This window comes from Pleurodeles waltl, chromosome 8, assembly GCF_031143425.1.
Source record: "Pleurodeles waltl isolate 20211129_DDA chromosome 8, aPleWal1.hap1.20221129, whole genome shotgun sequence".
Lineage (NCBI taxonomy): Eukaryota > Metazoa > Chordata > Amphibia > Caudata > Salamandridae > Pleurodeles > Pleurodeles waltl.
In genome coordinates, this window is record NC_090447.1 from 346,027,685 (window position 1) to 346,045,093 (window position 17,409).

The 17,409-nt window shown below is 46.0% G+C and overlaps 1 protein-coding gene across 1 annotated transcript in view; it reads left to right on the forward strand.

Annotated features, from left to right (window-relative positions):
- NYX (nyctalopin) overlaps positions 1-16,823 on the forward strand; it is a 41,353-nt gene extending 24,530 nt beyond the window's left edge. The window contains exon 2 of the mRNA XM_069203129.1: positions 15,090-16,823. Within this exon, the coding sequence (XP_069059230.1) occupies positions 15,090-16,480 (1,391 nt within the window). The 3' untranslated portion in view covers positions 16,481-16,823. The remainder of the gene's footprint in view (positions 1-15,089) is intronic.
- The last annotated feature ends 586 nt before the right edge of the window (positions 16,824-17,409 follow it).

The following is a 17,409-nucleotide window of genomic DNA, read 5'->3' on the forward strand; positions in this document are numbered from 1 at the left end:
TACTATATACAGAGCCAACTTCCTACACTGTAGTTCTCACTCCAGTGACACAGGTTAAAAGGCATCTTCACTTCAACTGATCATTACATGCTATGCTGCCACAACAACACTTTTGCTGCTTAACACCTGGCAAAGGTGATAGCCTTTCACCATTATGAGGGTAGAACTTTAGGAGCCCCTCCTAGCCACACAAGACCGCAATCCCTGAGACAGACCTATGTCTTGGTGCACAAGCATGATCTGTGTTTGCCCTTGACAACAAAAATCAGCACCAGCGCTCCAGAGACCATTGCAGCTTGGGCACTCAGTACAGGGGTACACGTCCATCACCATGCAAGGGATTTTTCAGCCTCAAAAAATACGTTGGGCCCTGGAATTTACATTTTTACAAATTAAGCATTTGACAATGTTCAGCATTCCGTCCATCAGTTGTTCTTTCTCCATTTGTTGACCTAAGTGGGACGGGCATACCCAGGCATGGGTCCCATGCTTGCCATGCCACTGGAGTCAAGCTAGCCTGGCTGATGAGGGGTGGTACCCCAAAAATGGTCCCAATATACTTGTTCACGGTCCAGGGGGGACCTTGCCTGGCAGGTCAGGCTAGACTGCTCCAATGGGGAGCAGGTCAAGACTGATTTGCATTTGGCCGTGTCCCAACTTGTGTGGCATGATGTGCAAAACAACTGATGGATTTAGGCCCAGATCTCCATACTGGGGGTGAATGCTTGACATTGTTCAGCATTCCATCCATCAATTTTTCTATTTGCATTTGTTGCCCTAAATGAGACAGGTGTGTCCAGACACATGTCCCGTGCTCGCCATGCAACTGGAGTCAAGCTAGTCTGGCTGATGAGGGGTGATACCCTGAAAATGGTCCCAGGATGCTTGTTTTTGGTCTTGAGAGGACCTGGCCTGGCAGTTCGGCTGGACTGTTCCTTTGGGGAGCGGGCTCATTACTTATTTGCATATGGCTGGGTCCAAACTGAGGTGGCATGGTGAGCAAAAAAATAATGGATTAAACCCAGATCTGTGACTGGGGTGAATGTTTGCATTGTTCAGTATTCCAACCATCATAAGTTATTTTTACTTTAAGGGACCCAGCACCAAATTCATAGAGACTGCCACTGCAGGCTGTGTGTTGAGGCGCTCTAAAAAGTCAAAACACAACAGCACACACTTGTGTGCCATGTCCCCTTACACTGCATTTAACATTTTTAATTCACCACTACAGCAGGCCTTGCAGCCCTAAGGCAGGGTGCATAAGATTTCAAGTGTGGACATACTTGCAAGAGTAGATATGACCCTGCTATGTCTTTTTTGATTCTTAGACAGTAAGTGAACAGGGAAGCCATTTTAACTACACATGCTGGACCCTGGGCAATACTAGTTCCCCTGCTACATGATGGCTTCACTGAAACTAGGGATATTTGGTATCAAACATCTTGTATTAATAAACCCTCACCAATTCCAGTGATGGATTTATTAATACATGCACCCAGAGGGCAACTTAGAGGTGCCCCCCAAAAATCTCCCAACTACTGGTGTGCTGACTGACAGGTTTCCACCAGCCTGCCACCAACAGAAAGGTTTCGGACCCCCAAGGGTGAGAGCCTCTGCTCTCGGGTGGTCAGGAACAAAGCCTGCTTTAGCAGGGGTGTTACACATCCCTCCCAACAGGATGACCAGCAAATATGCATTACAAGGCAGAAGGCTCCAAAGAGCCCATCACCTTTGGTATGCAGATCTGGCTTCCCTCAGAGGTGAGGAGATGTGACCCCTACCCTGCCCAGGGCCCATTTGGCACCTAGACAGGCAGGACAATAAGCTAGTGAGCAGGCGTGTACCATCTCTGGGCTAACCATACCCATAAGGTGGGCTACCTGAGGCGAACACTCAAGGAAGGGTTCCACCATCTTGCTTTTGGTTGAAACTAGGCCTTCTGGGCTAGGAATATGTGCACTCCCTGCAAGAAATGGTCATATAGGGGGTGTAGGCACCCAAAGGGTATGTAGCCCATTGGCTGATACTCAACACAACCCTCAACATCCCTAAATTCAGTATTCAGGTGGTCCCCTGACACCAGAAGACAGATTCCCTGGACCCAGGAAGAAGAAGGACACGGAAGAGTTGCAAAAAGCAGGAACAGAGGAGCAGCTTCTGACTTGGCTCCGTGTTTTGCTTCACTAATGACTGAGATGAAACACTTATACACTGACAAAAATCCCTGGAATGCACCTCTTAATCTAAAGGAAGCATTTATTAATTCACTCTGCAAGGTTCATAGAGGAGATTAGCATGCTAAAAGCACACGTTTAAAAATGGTCACAGCAATTAAATGAAAACATGTACAAATGATTCTCCACTGCAATATGCACAGCAAAAATATGTATCTATATTACAATGCAAAGCAAATAATGAATTAAAAATGCATCACCATGAGTCATGGGTAATCTTCGTCATCTCCCTCCTTATCAGTATCAGATCCCAGAATCGATCGTGGAGAGAGAGATCAATTATCCTCACGGGAAGGATGACACACCTCAGTGTCCTGAGCATGTCTGAGATCTGAGTCACTCCCGGGCCATCTGGTCTCAGCCTCTTATATACTTTAAATAAACAAGAGAGGAGAATTCTAGAAACTCCCTCCCACTACATCAGTTTATTATTTTTAAAAAATGCTGGTTACTTTAGGTCAGCTTTGAAAAGAACACGTCGGGAATTGGCCAAAATCCCAAGGTGCCCTCTATCAAAACAAACACGCAGAATAAAAATATAAGCAAGAAGCACATTGTATCATGAAAAAATACTTGAAGCTTTGAACATAGCGGTGGCTAATGCTAAAATAAAGTCAATAGGCAAAATGAGGTTGATGGTCACTAATGTGACGGTGTGCTGCTAGGTTAAATGAAACATGGAGTCAATGGTCAAAGCACAAATATCATTACACTCCGACTGTGCCAGCCTGTCTGCATTCCTCAACCCTTGAGCCAAAGTCATCTCATCCTACAGCTGCTCTGCCTCCAGACGCCTGGGTGACAGTCTGCACTTCTGAAAGCACCAGGATCTCCAGTGGAGTAGTGGAACTACTTCCCTGCACTCTGCAGACACCCAAAAAGAACATTGAGGACTCTGTACCACCTAAAACCAATGAACCCAAGCCCCCTAGCCCAAGTCGAAGTTGGCCCCCAGTGCCAGCATAGTCCCACAGGCCACCAGGACAAGAGCTGATATGAGTGTCTTACCTGTGGCCTCTCCGAAGCTGCCTGCAGTCTCTTTGTGCAGGCCGCCCTCTGTCGCAACTGTCCCCAGTGACGGAAACCCGACAGTCCAGTACACCTCTGTAAGCGGCTGCCTCGGATCGAGGAGAAGAGGCCCATTGGTGTCCCTATGTCCCCAAGCTGTGTGGGACCTGGGCCCAACTGTTGGATTGGTTGAACTGGACCTCAAGTTCACGCCTGCAGTCTCTCTCTGCAGGGCTCCCTCTACCGTGACCTTCTCAGGTGACAGAAACCCAAAGGTCAAGTACACCTCTGCACCCTGCCTCCCCAGACAGAGGAGAAGAGGACCAACAGTGTCCCTGTGTCCCAGAGCAATGCAAGACTTGAGCCTCCCTGTTGGTTCAGTCAGACTGGCCCCTCAGTCTTCACCTACAGTTTCTTTTCTGCAGGACCATCTCCCATTGAAACCAACGGTGCATTCAACATCATAAAGCACCTCTGCACCCGGATGCCCCAGAGCTCCCTGACGTGACCTGTTGGTGCTGCCTTTGACAGTGCCCTGTACTTACCTTAACTCCTGAGAACTGGTCCTGTAGGTCGCTGTTGAATGCTTGTATGCAATACTTGTGTTTCTCTCCATAGGTTTGCATTACTGCTTTGATGGCACTACCAGTGTTATGCTGTTTCTCTTCAGAACTGTATCAGCATTTATTCTTGCAACAGTATTCTGGCATTGAAACATACTATAAACAAAATATATTTTGTTCTAACAATTGGTCTTGAGTTCCTTCTTGAGTGTGTGTCTCATTTATTTCCTCTGAGAGTACAACAAATGCTTAACACTACCTCCTGATAAGCCTAAATGCTCGCCCACACAACCACAATGGAGAGCTTTTGGGATTGTCGTTTGTAACCCTGTGTAAACCAATAAGGGTCGCCTGGACTATCTCCATAGTGCCCACATACATTGCTGTACTACATAGATAGCCAGCTTCCTATATTGGTGGTTCAGTGGTGGCATAGAAGACTTTGCATTCACTGATACCACACTGTCAATAAGTGTATCCACAGAGAAACTCGCAACTGACTTTAGAACTAAAAATATTTTTCCAATATTTTCCAGTTTTCTAAATTTCTAACCTGACTAGTAGGGCCTTGTGTTAAGCCATCCCCCAACTGTATTGGAAGTTTATAAAGTTTTAACTAAGAATCTTCTCTTTTTAAAGTACTAAAAAGGTCCTCACTACTTTAAAAAAAAGATGTCTGGCACAGAGGATACAGTCCTGGAGCTCAACCTGACCCCTTACCTGCAGCTGGTCCATGCAGTAGCTAAGGAATCTCTGTAAGGCCAGCAAAATCAAGGCTGTCTCAAACCCTACCAAGGCCAAGCTCTAGGAGCTACTTGCAGAGTTTGTTGCCCTTCACGTAGGTGAGGATTCTGACACCACACCAGAGGGTGAGGTGGACAGTGATCATAAAAGTGGGGGTTGCCCCCACACCTGGCTAGGGAGGTGATGAGGTATCCCCTCACCTGTACCCTAAGGCTGTGCCCAGAGCGCCTCCTCCAGCTGAGGATAGTGCAGGTTCCTCAAGGCACAGATAAGAGCTAGATGATAAGGAGCTTGAGGGACTAGCCAGAAGGGCAGCCCTTGAAGCCAATATCTTGGCTATAGAAAAATAAAGACATTAGATAGGCCTAGGACCTATTTCTGGTGAAGGCAACAACTTAAATGGGAGAAAAAAGTAGCTTTTGACCCTACAATCCCTGAAGTGATTTCCCCAAATATGAGGAAGGTAATCATATTGCGAAATCGGTTACAGCCTTTGAGAGGACTTGTAGAGTGAGGAAACTCGACCAGAAGTATTGGGGCTCTCAACTCGAGGAGCTTTTCTCAGACAAGTGCAAGGATAGACTCCTGACACTGTGGGCCTCATTCCATAGCCCTCTGTGCCACCACTGCATCATTTTTTGACACAGAGCACCGCTCCAGATTTAGAAACTGATGCATTGAGCCAAAAGCGTCAGTTGTAAAGCCCTGCGTCAGTTTATACCTGCTCCAGGTATAATGTATGCAGGGTAGGTGTTCCCAGGCAAAAAGTCAAGCAGAACTGACACAGTGAAATTTACAACATTTCACTGCATCATTCTGTGACTTCACTGTGTCAGAATGTTACTGCCTGCTCAGTGTAGGTGTAAAATTGATGCAGGGCTTTTTCCAACAGGAGCCTCCTCACATTGCTGGAGTAGCATCATTTTAACAACGCTAATCCAGCAATGCATAAGTTTGGCACCAACAGCTGCATCTGAATTTCAGACGCATCTGTGAAAACGTTTGTCATGGAGTTCTGTATTGTAAATACAGTGCATCCATAGTGTCATTGGTGGATCTTAGGGAAGCGCATCGATGCTGATGCGTCAGATTCTTGTAAATGAGGCCCTAAATGAGGAAGAACCTGTCATATGAACTCATGAAGGGAACCCTCATTGAGGGCTTTGGACTCACCACTGAGGAATATAGAATCAGGTTCAGGGAGACTCAAAAAACCTTGAGTCAGTCGTGGGTTGATTTTATGGCCTTCTCAGTGAAAACACTAGCTGGTTGATTGAAGGGAAGTTAGGTGTATAATTATGATGGGCTTTATAATTGGATTGTGAATGAACATTTGCTCAATAACTGTACTTCTGAAAAGTTGTATCAATACCTAGTGGACCTGGTTTTGGTCTCTCCCCAGGTGTTGGGGAGAAAGGCTGACCATTGGGTAAGAACTATAATGTCCAAGAAGAGTCATGGAGGGGGTGACCAAAAAAAAGGGGTTGTGAAGCCTCCCAATGAAAAAGGTGAACCACTCAAAAACCCAAGATAAGGAGTCCTCTGTAGGCCCACAAAACACAGTCCAGGAGGGTGGTCCCCAAGACACCTCACAAAACAAAAGCGGATTACCAGAGTAAGGCCTGGGATCCCAAAAAGGCTTGGTGCTATGATTGCAAGCAGACAGGGCACCGAACCAAGGACACTTCCTGCCCTTGAAACAAACCCATTAGTGTACCCCAAGGGGTTGCCACTGTAGCCTTTGAGGGTGATTCCTCAGATGAGGAAGTCCTTGTAGCTTTAAACTGGAAAGTGGGACAAAAAGATGAGTTGGAGATTCCAGAGGGAAATAGAGACTTCAACACCGTACTGGTGAATGGGATCCCAGACACTGCCCTGAGAGATACCTGTGCCAGTCCCACCATTGTGCATGACAAGTTAGTACTCTTAAACAAGTATGTCTCAGGTCATACTAAAAGTGTAAAGGCTATCCCAGGAGAGGTTACTGACAGGCCTGTGGCCCTAGAACCCCTAGAAATAGCTGAGACCCTTAGTTGGGGAAGAGTGGTTTTCAGAACAGACCTCCCTCTCGATTGTCTCCTTGTAAGTTACCCCCCGAGATTGGTCAGAGCCCTAAAGAGGAACTGGTCCAGTGACAGTCCTCTTCCAAGGCTTCTTGAGGTGCTGAAGCTGCAGTTAGTACAAGTAGGCTCCAGAAGAAAAGAAATAAGAGAGAGTGTAGCAAAAGTGGGCAACTTTTAGCCAAATTTCCAGTAAGCCAAGGAGATTCTGCCCCAGCTGGGGAGGACTCCCCAAGTGGCACGGATAAAGCCCTACCCGACCCACAAGAAGTACCGACTAGTCAGGCAGATGTTAAGCATGAGATGGTGGCTCCTCAGCTAACAGAAGAGAGAGTGGAAGGCGGGGGTGTGCTACAAAATATAGTAATCCCCTACTCTAAAACAGCAGAAAGGCCCCCTGAAACCAAAGAAGCCCATAAGTTAGTCCCTTCATCTGTCAGTGATCACTAAAGGAAGGATTCCACCATCTTGTGTTTGGTTGGAACCAGGCCTTGTGGGATAGGAATATGCCCACTCCCCAGAGGAAGTGATCATATATGTGGTGTAGGCACCCCCAGGGTAAATAGCCCATTGGCTACTACCCTACACACCCCTAAATGCCCCTAAATTCAGTATTTAGGTATCTCCTTGACACCAGGAGACAGATTTTCTGGACCCAAGAAGAAGAAGGTCACTAAACAGCCGCAAAAAGCAAGAACAGAGGAGCAGCTACTGACTTGGCCCCGACCATGCCAGCCTGCTCCAATCCTCAACCCTTGCTCCAAAGTCATCTCGTCCTGCAGCTGCTCTGCCTCCAGAAGCCTGGGTGACTGCCTGCACTTCTAAAAGCACCAAGATCCCCTGTGGATTCACAGAGTTACTTCCTTACACTCTGCAGGCACCCAAAAAGAACCTTGATGAGTCCCAGCTGCCTAAAACACTACGCTGGATAGCATCATTGCACCTGAGCCACCAAGTCCAAGTCAGAGTGAGCCTCCAGTGCCAGCGTGGTCCCCCAGCCCTCCGGGACATGAGCCCACCTTGAGTGCCTCACCTGTGGGCTCTGCGACGCTGCCTGCAGTCTGTGCAGGCCCCCTCTACTACGACCACCTCCGAGGGTAGAATCCAGGCGGTTCAGTACACCTCTGCACACAGCCACCCTGAAACGAGGAGAAGTGGACCAATGGTGTCCCTATGTCCCAAAGAAATGCAAGACTTGAGCCCCCCTGTTGTGTCAGTCGGACTGGCCCTCCAGAATTCACCTGCAGCTTCTTTTCTTCTTTTCTTCAGGACCAACACTCATTGATACCAATGGGGCACCTGATGTCATAAGGCCACTCTGCCCCAGATCCCTCCACCCCGAGGTAACCTGTTGGTGCTGACTTTGACAGTGCCCTGTACTTACCTTAAATCATGAGAACTGGTTCTGTAAGTTGCTGAAGAATGCATGCATGCAATACTTGTGTTTCCTTCCGTCTGTTTGCATTACTACTTTAAAGGCACTACCATTGTTTTGCTATTTCTCTTCAAAACTGATCAGTACTTACTCTCGCAACAGTATTCTTGCATTGAAACAGAATAGAAACAAAATATCTATTTTTCTAACAATTGATCTTGAGTTCCTTCTTGAGTGTGTTTCATTTCTTGCCTCTGTGAGTACAACAAATGGCTGGACCTACCGCCTGATAAGCCTAACTGCTCACGCCACACTAGCACAACAGCAGTCTTTTGGGATTGTCATTTGTAACCCTGTAAGCCAATAAGGGTCACCTTGACTATCTGCATAGTGCCCCCATACATTAGTGCACTACAGAGATAACCAGCTTCCCACAACACATCCTTGTAAGTCTGGGAATGTGTCAAAAGCCATGAGTGTTGCATGGGAAACCCCACCCCAACGCCCATAGAACGCCCCCCGATGCAGAGTAAGGCAACGCAGCAACTTGCGCTGCTTTGCCTTATTCCATATCTATGAATCTACGAAAAGCAACGCAAAGTGGCTTTGCGTGGCCTCATAGATATGAGTCTGTGCTGCAGGAGCATCAAAAAAGTGATTCTTCAGTGGCACATGGGGGCATGTAAATATGTGCCTAGGTTTGCATTACAAAAAGTAACCCAGTGCAAAACATTAGTAAATTGGCACCCTGGGAGTACTAACTTGGACTGGTGCATGGCATGGTAGAGTGGTGTGTCAAGCCAGCGCTTGCCCTAAAAAGTATAATAGGACCTGAAGACCTTGGATTCATCATTTTGGACTTTAAGGTCTATTTTGCAGCTACCTCACTTCCGCATTCCCCTCCCATGAGGAAAGGTATCTAATGTGCGGCTCCCAGAAGAATGGTAATTGAGGTGCTGAAAATATAACTGTCTACATAGTTAAGGGAGGAAAAGAAGAATAACATAATTAAAAAGATCAGCGCCTCATGTCAAGGAAATCTTCCAATAATCAAAGAAATCTCGGAAAACTCCCCGAGAGCGTGCTCTCACAAAGCAGTGCTGCGGAGGTGATCTCAATGCCCCTTGCACTTAAATGGTTAACGTCACAATATCCATTAGAAAAACATGTTAACTACATTTGAGTGGTCTCAAATAGATTTGTTTTCCTTCACTTTAGTTCCCATATTTAAACAGTAGTAATGGGTTGACCTCCTGTGGAATGCAGGTGGCAGATCTCTGCAGTGGGTGCGCAATCCATCGAGCACGTTTACAAAGAAGGAACAGTTGTTCTGACGAGCCATTGCGAGAATCAATATTTTAACTTGCTGAATGAAGCCTCTGAAATCTCAGCGTGACTGGGAAAGTACTTCTTATATTTATTCATTTTTGACGGACCGGATGTACCAGTTTACTTGCACAATGTTTACAATGATGACTAGGGGTGCACGGTTATTGAGTTGTGTGGGAAATCTTAGCCTGAGGAGATGTTTTGAGAGTGCTCTTAAATCGCTGTTGGGTGACAGCTTAGAGATCCAAGCCACTCACGCCATTAATTCCACTAAACTGGCGCCAGGGTCGGACTGCCCCATAGGGCAACAAGGCTGTCCCCGATGGGCTGGTCCCACAGATCGGTCTGTTGGTTGTTTTTTAGCAGTGTTTGGGCCTGTTTTATGGTCTGATGGGCCGGTTTTTACTGTCGATTTCCTTGATATTACAACAAACTTTGACTGCAGCAAGCACAGACTCGTGCAGTTACCTAATCCTTGAAAAATACCAGCGTCTTTAAAAAGGTAAAAACTGGCCTGATTTCCAAATGTGGGCCACTTTTTAGGCATCTTGTTCACTTATGGGGCATTTTTAATTTGGTGCCCAGCCTATTTTTGCCCCAGCCCGACCCTGACTGGAGCCATTGGAGGTTGATTTTTGGACACCAAGAGCCACTGCTAAGTATTCTCACTTTCTCCATCTTCCTGAGGTTAGTTGCAGCAGGTACATGGGGGCGGGGGAGGGGGGTCTTCAGGAGAGAGAAATTACAGAGGCAAGGCAGAGGACAGATGAAAAGAGACAGAGGTGAGGAAGAGAGTGGGGCTGGTTTGAACTTTTTTGCCAGTGGTGCTGGTAGGTCCTATTCTGCCGCTGTAAAAGGGAGCAGGACTGGCTTTAGCGCTGGTGGGCCCGGTGCAACAGTCTTTTTTGGCATTCCTCCAACCTCCTCCTCCACGAATTCCCTCACTACCACTGTCCAAGAGTGCCCCTCATCTCTCCATAGCCCCTCTCTGACATACATTTCATTTTTCAAAGCGCTACTCATAGTTCATTCACATTCATGCCCATATTTATACTTTTTTGGTGCCGCATTTGTGTCAAAAAGCGGCGCAAATGCGGCGCAAAAAAAGTATAAATATGAGTGTCAGTTTTTTGATCTGCATGGTGCACATTCTTTGCAAATGGCACATTAACCCTCTCCGCTACTTTATGAGTCAAAACTACCACTAGCAAAAACTCTGATCCCTCACCAGCAGTAACATTAATCACCAGAGTTGCCTTGACATTTTTATTGTTGCCTAAAACTAAGTTATTTTTAAACACAGCGCCCAGCACCAATGTCAATGCCTGGGGCAGCTACAGTGGTCGCACCACCCTAAACCAGCCCTGACAAGGACTTTCAATCTCCATATTGTCTCTGCGCGAAGGAGCTCAGCACACACAGACTATCTCAATGCCACAGTGGGACTTGCAGCTGTATCCCAGAAAGTGGCGGCTTGGACTTATAGGTGTCAGGCCTCCTCCCTCCTTTTTTTCTGCCGATTTTTTAAAACTATATTAATAGTGAATTATTATTCACAATTAATATAATAAAAATGTTGATGCTTGCTCTGAGGGGGGGGGCAAGCAGTGGTATGAACGAGGAATTGTATCTGAAGTGCCTGCATAGAAGTGCCTGCACCAGCCATCAGACACATTTTCTAAGTCTGGCAAAGATACAGCCCTGGCTTCACTGACTCTGCATTTGTAAATGTACTGTAGGTTCTCTGGTGAAGGTAGCCCCAGGCAATTTAGGCTTCTGCCCTGCAGTACCTAGGGGCATATTTATACTCCGTTTGCGCCGAATTAGCGTCGTTTTTTTCGACGCAAATTCGACGCAAAACTAACTCCATATTTATACTTTGGCGTTAGACGCGTCTAGCGCCAAAGTTCATGGAGTTAGCGTCATTTTTTTGCGTGAACACCTTCCTTGCGTTAATGATATGCAAGGTAGGCGTTCCCGTCTTAAAAAATGACTGTGATGCATATGCGTCGTATTTATACTCCCGGGCAAAAATGACGCCCGGGAGTGGACTAAAAAACCCGCATTTGCGCCGGATTTTAGCGCCTGGGTCAGGGCAGGCGTTAAGGGACCTGTGGGCTCAGAATGAGCCCAGAGGTGCCTTCCCAAGCCCCCAGGGACACCCCCTGCCACCCTTGCCCACCCCAGGAGGACACCCAAGGATGGAGGGACCCATCCCAGGGAAGAAAAGGTAAGTTGTGGTAAGTATTTTTTTTATTTTTATTTTTGTGGCATAGGGGGGCCTGATTTGTGCCCCCCTACATGCCACTATGCCCAATGACCATGCCCAGGGGACAGAAGTCCCCTGGGCATGGCCATTGGGCAAGGGGGCATGACTCCTGTCTTTGCTAAGACAGGAGTCATGTTAATGGCGTCTGGGCGCCAAAAAAAAATGGCGCAAATCGGGTTAAGACGATTTTTTTGCCTCAGCCTGACTTGCCCCATTTTTGGACGCCCAAACGCCATTTTTCCCTACGCCGGCGCTGCCTGGTGTACGTGGTTTTTTTTCACGCACACCAGGCAGCGCCGGTCGGCTAACGTCATTCAATAAATACGGCGCCCGCATGGTGCTTCAGAATGGCGTTAGCCAGCGCTAATTTTTTTGACGCAAAACTGCGTTAGTGCAGTTTTGCGTCAAAAAGTATAAATATGGGCCCTAGTGCTTCACATCAATCAGCTTGTCAGGTCACCCTTCCTAAGGGCGTGCATCAAAAGCTTCACTCACACCTTCTCTCCCAGGGACAAGCTGGGAGAGGGCGAGGTGAAAAGACAAAAGGCTGCAGGGCATCAGCAGTAACGTTGCCGCCACTGGTTTTTCGTTGGAAAACCAGTCTTCTGCCTTGGCGGTACGCCCACCCGATTTAGATGTTGGCGGGATCATAGGCGAAAGAGTGTCAGAGTCCTGCCGATACTGCCCAAGAATTTTCAGCCACGTCGAAGGCGGCCTTGAGAACTGGGGCTGACAGCAAGACTCCAGCTACCTTCACCACCAAGCAGATTTGAATGTGTCCTACTGCCAAGCCAACTGTGGTGGTCTGACCTCCACACCCTACTTGCGGATTGGCTGGGAAATGAGGTAAAAACCTACCTTTTTCCCCATTCTGCTTTCGACTGGACAACACCTTCCGTCACTGCTGCCACTGGACCACGGAGAAAACACAATCCTCCCCACCCCCGTCGCCAAACTGTGTATGTTGTGTGGTCACCGCATATGGGCACGGGACCACTACAGTCATATACATGTCACAGTCATTTTTTGAATTACTGTTACATGCATATGTCGGGAACATATTTGTGTGGGACACACTGGTTCATGACACATATCGCACACATACACAGATGTTATTGTGGTGTCAGTATTTATTGCCACATGAATGCTAGCACCACAGTGGTGTTACATTCACACCGTCAACTATGTCCAACGGTGCACATTGTAAGGGAACTGTACCTGTGATATGGTGCTACCAGTTGTTTATGTGAGCCAGTACATGTCTGTGTGTGTGCGAAGTGACTGGCTGGCTGAGGCAGAGGGAGCTGGAGTGGGTGATGTGGTTGTGTCTATATGTGTTCCACTTTCATGTGGGTTCAATGCTGTGTATGTTGTGTTGCTGTGTGTAACATTCAGGTGAGTGTTGTCTGTTTTTTGTTTTTATGATGTATGCAGTTGTGCTTCTGTGTGAGTGAGTTTATGTAGCTGAATGGTTTTGTCGGTTCTTGTGTCGTGGGTGGGTGGAGTGACATCAATGTGTGTGTGTTGTGTCATGGATGTATGGCAATGTGTGTTTCCGGCATGTTAGTGTTGTGATGTGGTAGAATGGCAATGGATGGAAGTGTATATGTAGTGTAGTGCAGGAGGACACATATGGCTAAGGTACAGTGTGTGTGTGGGACTTGCCTCTATTCCATGGCAAGTGCCATTGTCTGATGTCCACTGGGTTCAGTGACAGTCTCCCTCCATCAGCAATCCGCTGCCAGTACACAGCCTGCAGGACTAATATCTAAATGGGGTCCGCAGGAACCCACCAGCCCGACGGCTAGAAAGAGCACTCCATTGTGGCGGTCTTCGGCTTGACCACAATAGATCCAAATATTTAGCAGGTGGAACACCGTCGACCTGTTGATCTTTTCGGGTCCACCATTGCAGACTGGCAGTAACACCACCTAGATCTAAATCAGGCCCTAAACTTTTGTTCATAAATAGGTGTGTTGTAGATTTTTTGTGGTGTAACAAGACGATAAGCTAAGTTGCTTCATTGCTAATTGGATTATTTGGCTTGTACATTTCCCAAGTATGTTTCAACAACATCCATCTTTTTTCTATCTTATCTGTGTTGAGTGGGTGTTATGGTTTCTCCTTAGACATGTTTTTTGTATGATGGTGTGGGTGAGTGCTGTTGTGTGAACACTGTTAACTCAATTTAAGGGGCATATGAATACATTATTGGATGTGTTTGAGCCATTCTATTATGCTGTGTTAGAAGTTTGTGCACATTGTATTTTGTGCTAAATGGTGTTGGTTATACACAATAACAGAACTGTGCAGATGTAATGGTCTTTGTGAAAGCCAGGGTGCTGTACCACAAGATTGCAGTCAAAATATCGACCTACTTACATATCATGACCATGGTATTGGCTCCTAAAATATGGTCATTGTGTTAATACCAAAAACGTCTACACTTACCTTGAAGGCACTTTGGGAGTTCATATTACGGTCATTGTACTAGTGAAAAACAATGTTATGACGTTCAACCAAAAACCACCAGGAGAACTACAGAAAACATAGACCTTGCTACATAATCATAGTAAACATCCATTTTCCAATGTTTAATCTGTATTCATATTTCAAATCTCTGTTTGCCAATCTGCAAGAGCAGGGACAATTTCACAAACAGAACACTTCCATTTCCATGAAGCAGCTTATCAAACATTTGCTATAGTTTTACGTGAATTTGATTAGTAGATATTGTGTAGATAGTCTTCACCATCTTTATTTCCTCTCCGATTCAAAAAAGTATAACAACATTTGAATGTTGACAGCTCCATTGAAGACAATGGAGTAGCTCCAGGTTTATAAAGGCTGATATAAGCCCAGAGCTCCAACATGGCAATGTTTGACTTTGTGGTTCTCTCTTAGTGGAAGGAATGTTCTACCAGCATTATAGCCCTTCTGCCTTGGGCTATACCAAATGTTAAAGGCCCTCTTCTTTGTTATAGGCCCGAGCCGCAGGTTCAGTGCCTTTAATAACCTGTATAGCTTTTGATTGTAGGCTATAAGGCTATAAAGTAAGTATCAGGATGTTATTTGTAATGTTTCTGAAAGAATAAGAACACGTGCAACAAACACATCAGAATGTTTCCAGTTTTGAATGTGCACTATGATGATATCGATTAATAACATTTAAACAGCTGCGGTGGTGGTAGTATTTTTGTCGCACATACACAACGCTTTAGGGCCTGAGTTCAAACTTGGGGACGGGTTACTCCATCACTACGGTGACGGCATCCCGTCCATCAAAATCTAAATCTCATAAAATGTAATGGGATTTAGATTTCGGCGGACTGGATATCCCTTCCCATTGTGACGGAGTAACCCATCTGCCGAGTTCTAAATCAGGCCCTTAGACTACCAGAGACGTATTATAAATGTCACACTAATTCGCAAAATATAATAAATGTTTTTTCTCTCCCTGCCCTATCTCAATCGACCCACATTTCTCCTTATCTCATTTACTCCTAGCTGTTCTTTTAATCCAGCCGATTCACGCTGCCTGGGCCTGCGCACGTGCCTGCCCTGCGGACTGCGTATGCACTCAAGAACGAAGCTGTTCAGTTTTATGCGACCGGATTGGACTCCCGGAAGTGCCCGGTCGTTTCCCATGTGAGGCGTCGTTTATTACCCTTGATAAAAACAGCATCAAATTTCTGTCCGAAAGAGCCTTTGGGACATTGCCTGCACTCAAATGCCTATCATTAAAACATAACAATATCTCATTTATCACTCCAGGGGCCTTTAAAGGACTTCCCAACTTAACAGAGCTGAGGATGGCGCACAACGAATACATCCGTTACTTGCACACTAGAACATTCTCAGCTCTCAAAAGACTAGCCAAACTTGACCTCGCTTACTGCAACCTTTTCAACATTCCTGACAGGATTTTTGTGGAGCTTCCTTTTCTACAAGAACTTCTCTTATTTGAGAACAACTTTCGAAGGATCCCAGGGGCCATACGAGGAATGGAGAACTTGACCCATGTTTATTTGGAAAGAAACCGAATAGAAGCCATTGCATACAATTCTCTGCAGGACCTGGGCAACCTTAAATATCTCAACCTGCAGGAAAACAAGATTTATGTGATTCATGACATGTCTTTTCAGGATTGTAGAAAAATGGAATACCTATACTTGAATGACAACTTGCTCATGGAGCTGCCGGAAAGCTCCTTTAAAGGCCTTCGGCGCTTGAAGTTGCTTAACTTAGGAGGCAACTTAATAAGGAACGTATCCAACACTTGGTTTCAGGACTTGTTTGAGCTGGAAATACTGTATCTGGATCGTAACAGAATCAACTACATCGAAGAAGGATCCTTTGAAAACCTGACTAGCCTGGTATCATTGCACTTAAATAGTAACAACCTGACGTCTCTGCCCTTTCCCATTTTCAAACCAGTTTATTTCATTGGTCGGCTTTATCTCTTCAGGAACCCCTGGGAGTGTGACTGCAAAATCGAATGGTTGAAAAAGTGGATGCTCAATTACAAGCTGGTTCGAGATATCCCATGTGCTTCCCCCAACTCAGTTGCAGGAGCCGACCTAAGTGAAGTCTTTTTTGACAGGTCCGCTGAGGGTTCCTGCCTTGATCCCATAGAGAGAAACCTAAGTTGGTTTACCCCAACTCCAGCCGAGGAGCTTCATTCCACAATGGAGACCAGGCTAGGCAGCCTCCTCTCCAAACTCCTAATGCAGGAGGGGGGGTTAATAAATTTAGTGAACACAACAGATACTTCGTTCAATGTAAGTACATATGAAGACAATGAGGCTTCTTTTGGAATTGGGAACCATTGTGTGAAGCGGGGTCTACATTGCCTTCTGGTTCTATCTGTAGCAGTGTGGGTTCTTTGTGGTTTTTAGCTCAGTTAATGAAGTCCACTGATTTGAAACTCGTGACAGGTTTTTTGCATGAAATAGCACAGTTTAGTGATCTAATTGTGGGCGTGGTCAGGCTATGACAGCTGAAAACCAGGGCTGTATTACATGTTGACGTTCAAATTTCAAATCCTGAAGCACCAATAAAATAATTTAATCCACACGTTTCTGAGACAAAAAGCATAAACGGTTTGCAAATTGAGCATCTTTCATGGAGTTTAAATTGCATTATGGAGCATGATAATGATTTTATGTAAAATACCTCCACATACTGTCACTTGAGATGTGCACCTTTTCCCAAAACGTGTCTTTTCTTACAATAAATGTTTTACCGTCTACCAAATTTGCCATTGAAACCCCTATTCAATGTTTAACATTTTTTCAGTTTTTTCAATTTGGGTGTCCTCCATTTTGACATCTGCCTTCAGCCTTTAAAATAGGAAGTAAAGATTTACTTTAATCTAGCTTTCCTCTTAGAATTATCTTACTTAAGCTCACATTACGTGTTGGCCACACTTTGGTGTGGAGATACCAGGGGTGGGGACATTGGGAGGGGGGGTTGGTGTGGAATTGCAATTACCCAACTCCACACAAAGACCGACCATTGCAGGTTTTTTTTACCCGAAATGGATAATAACTGCTGGGGCCCAGAGTTAGTGGGTGCTTTACTGGCTAGTTGTACACCATGTCAGTGTAAAAAACTCTAACATTTTCTGCCTAGTCTGAGCAGGCAGATTATATCAACTGAAGTCACTGTCGTTACCGGACATGATAAGGGCAGGGGTCCATGGCATGCTTTTTCATAACGGGGGGGGGTGGTCTTTGTCTACTCCCCCCGGACTGCTGCAGAGGCCCTGCAGCATTAGCCACAGGCCTACTGTTTCCAGTCCTGAATTATTAGGTCCTGAGTTTTG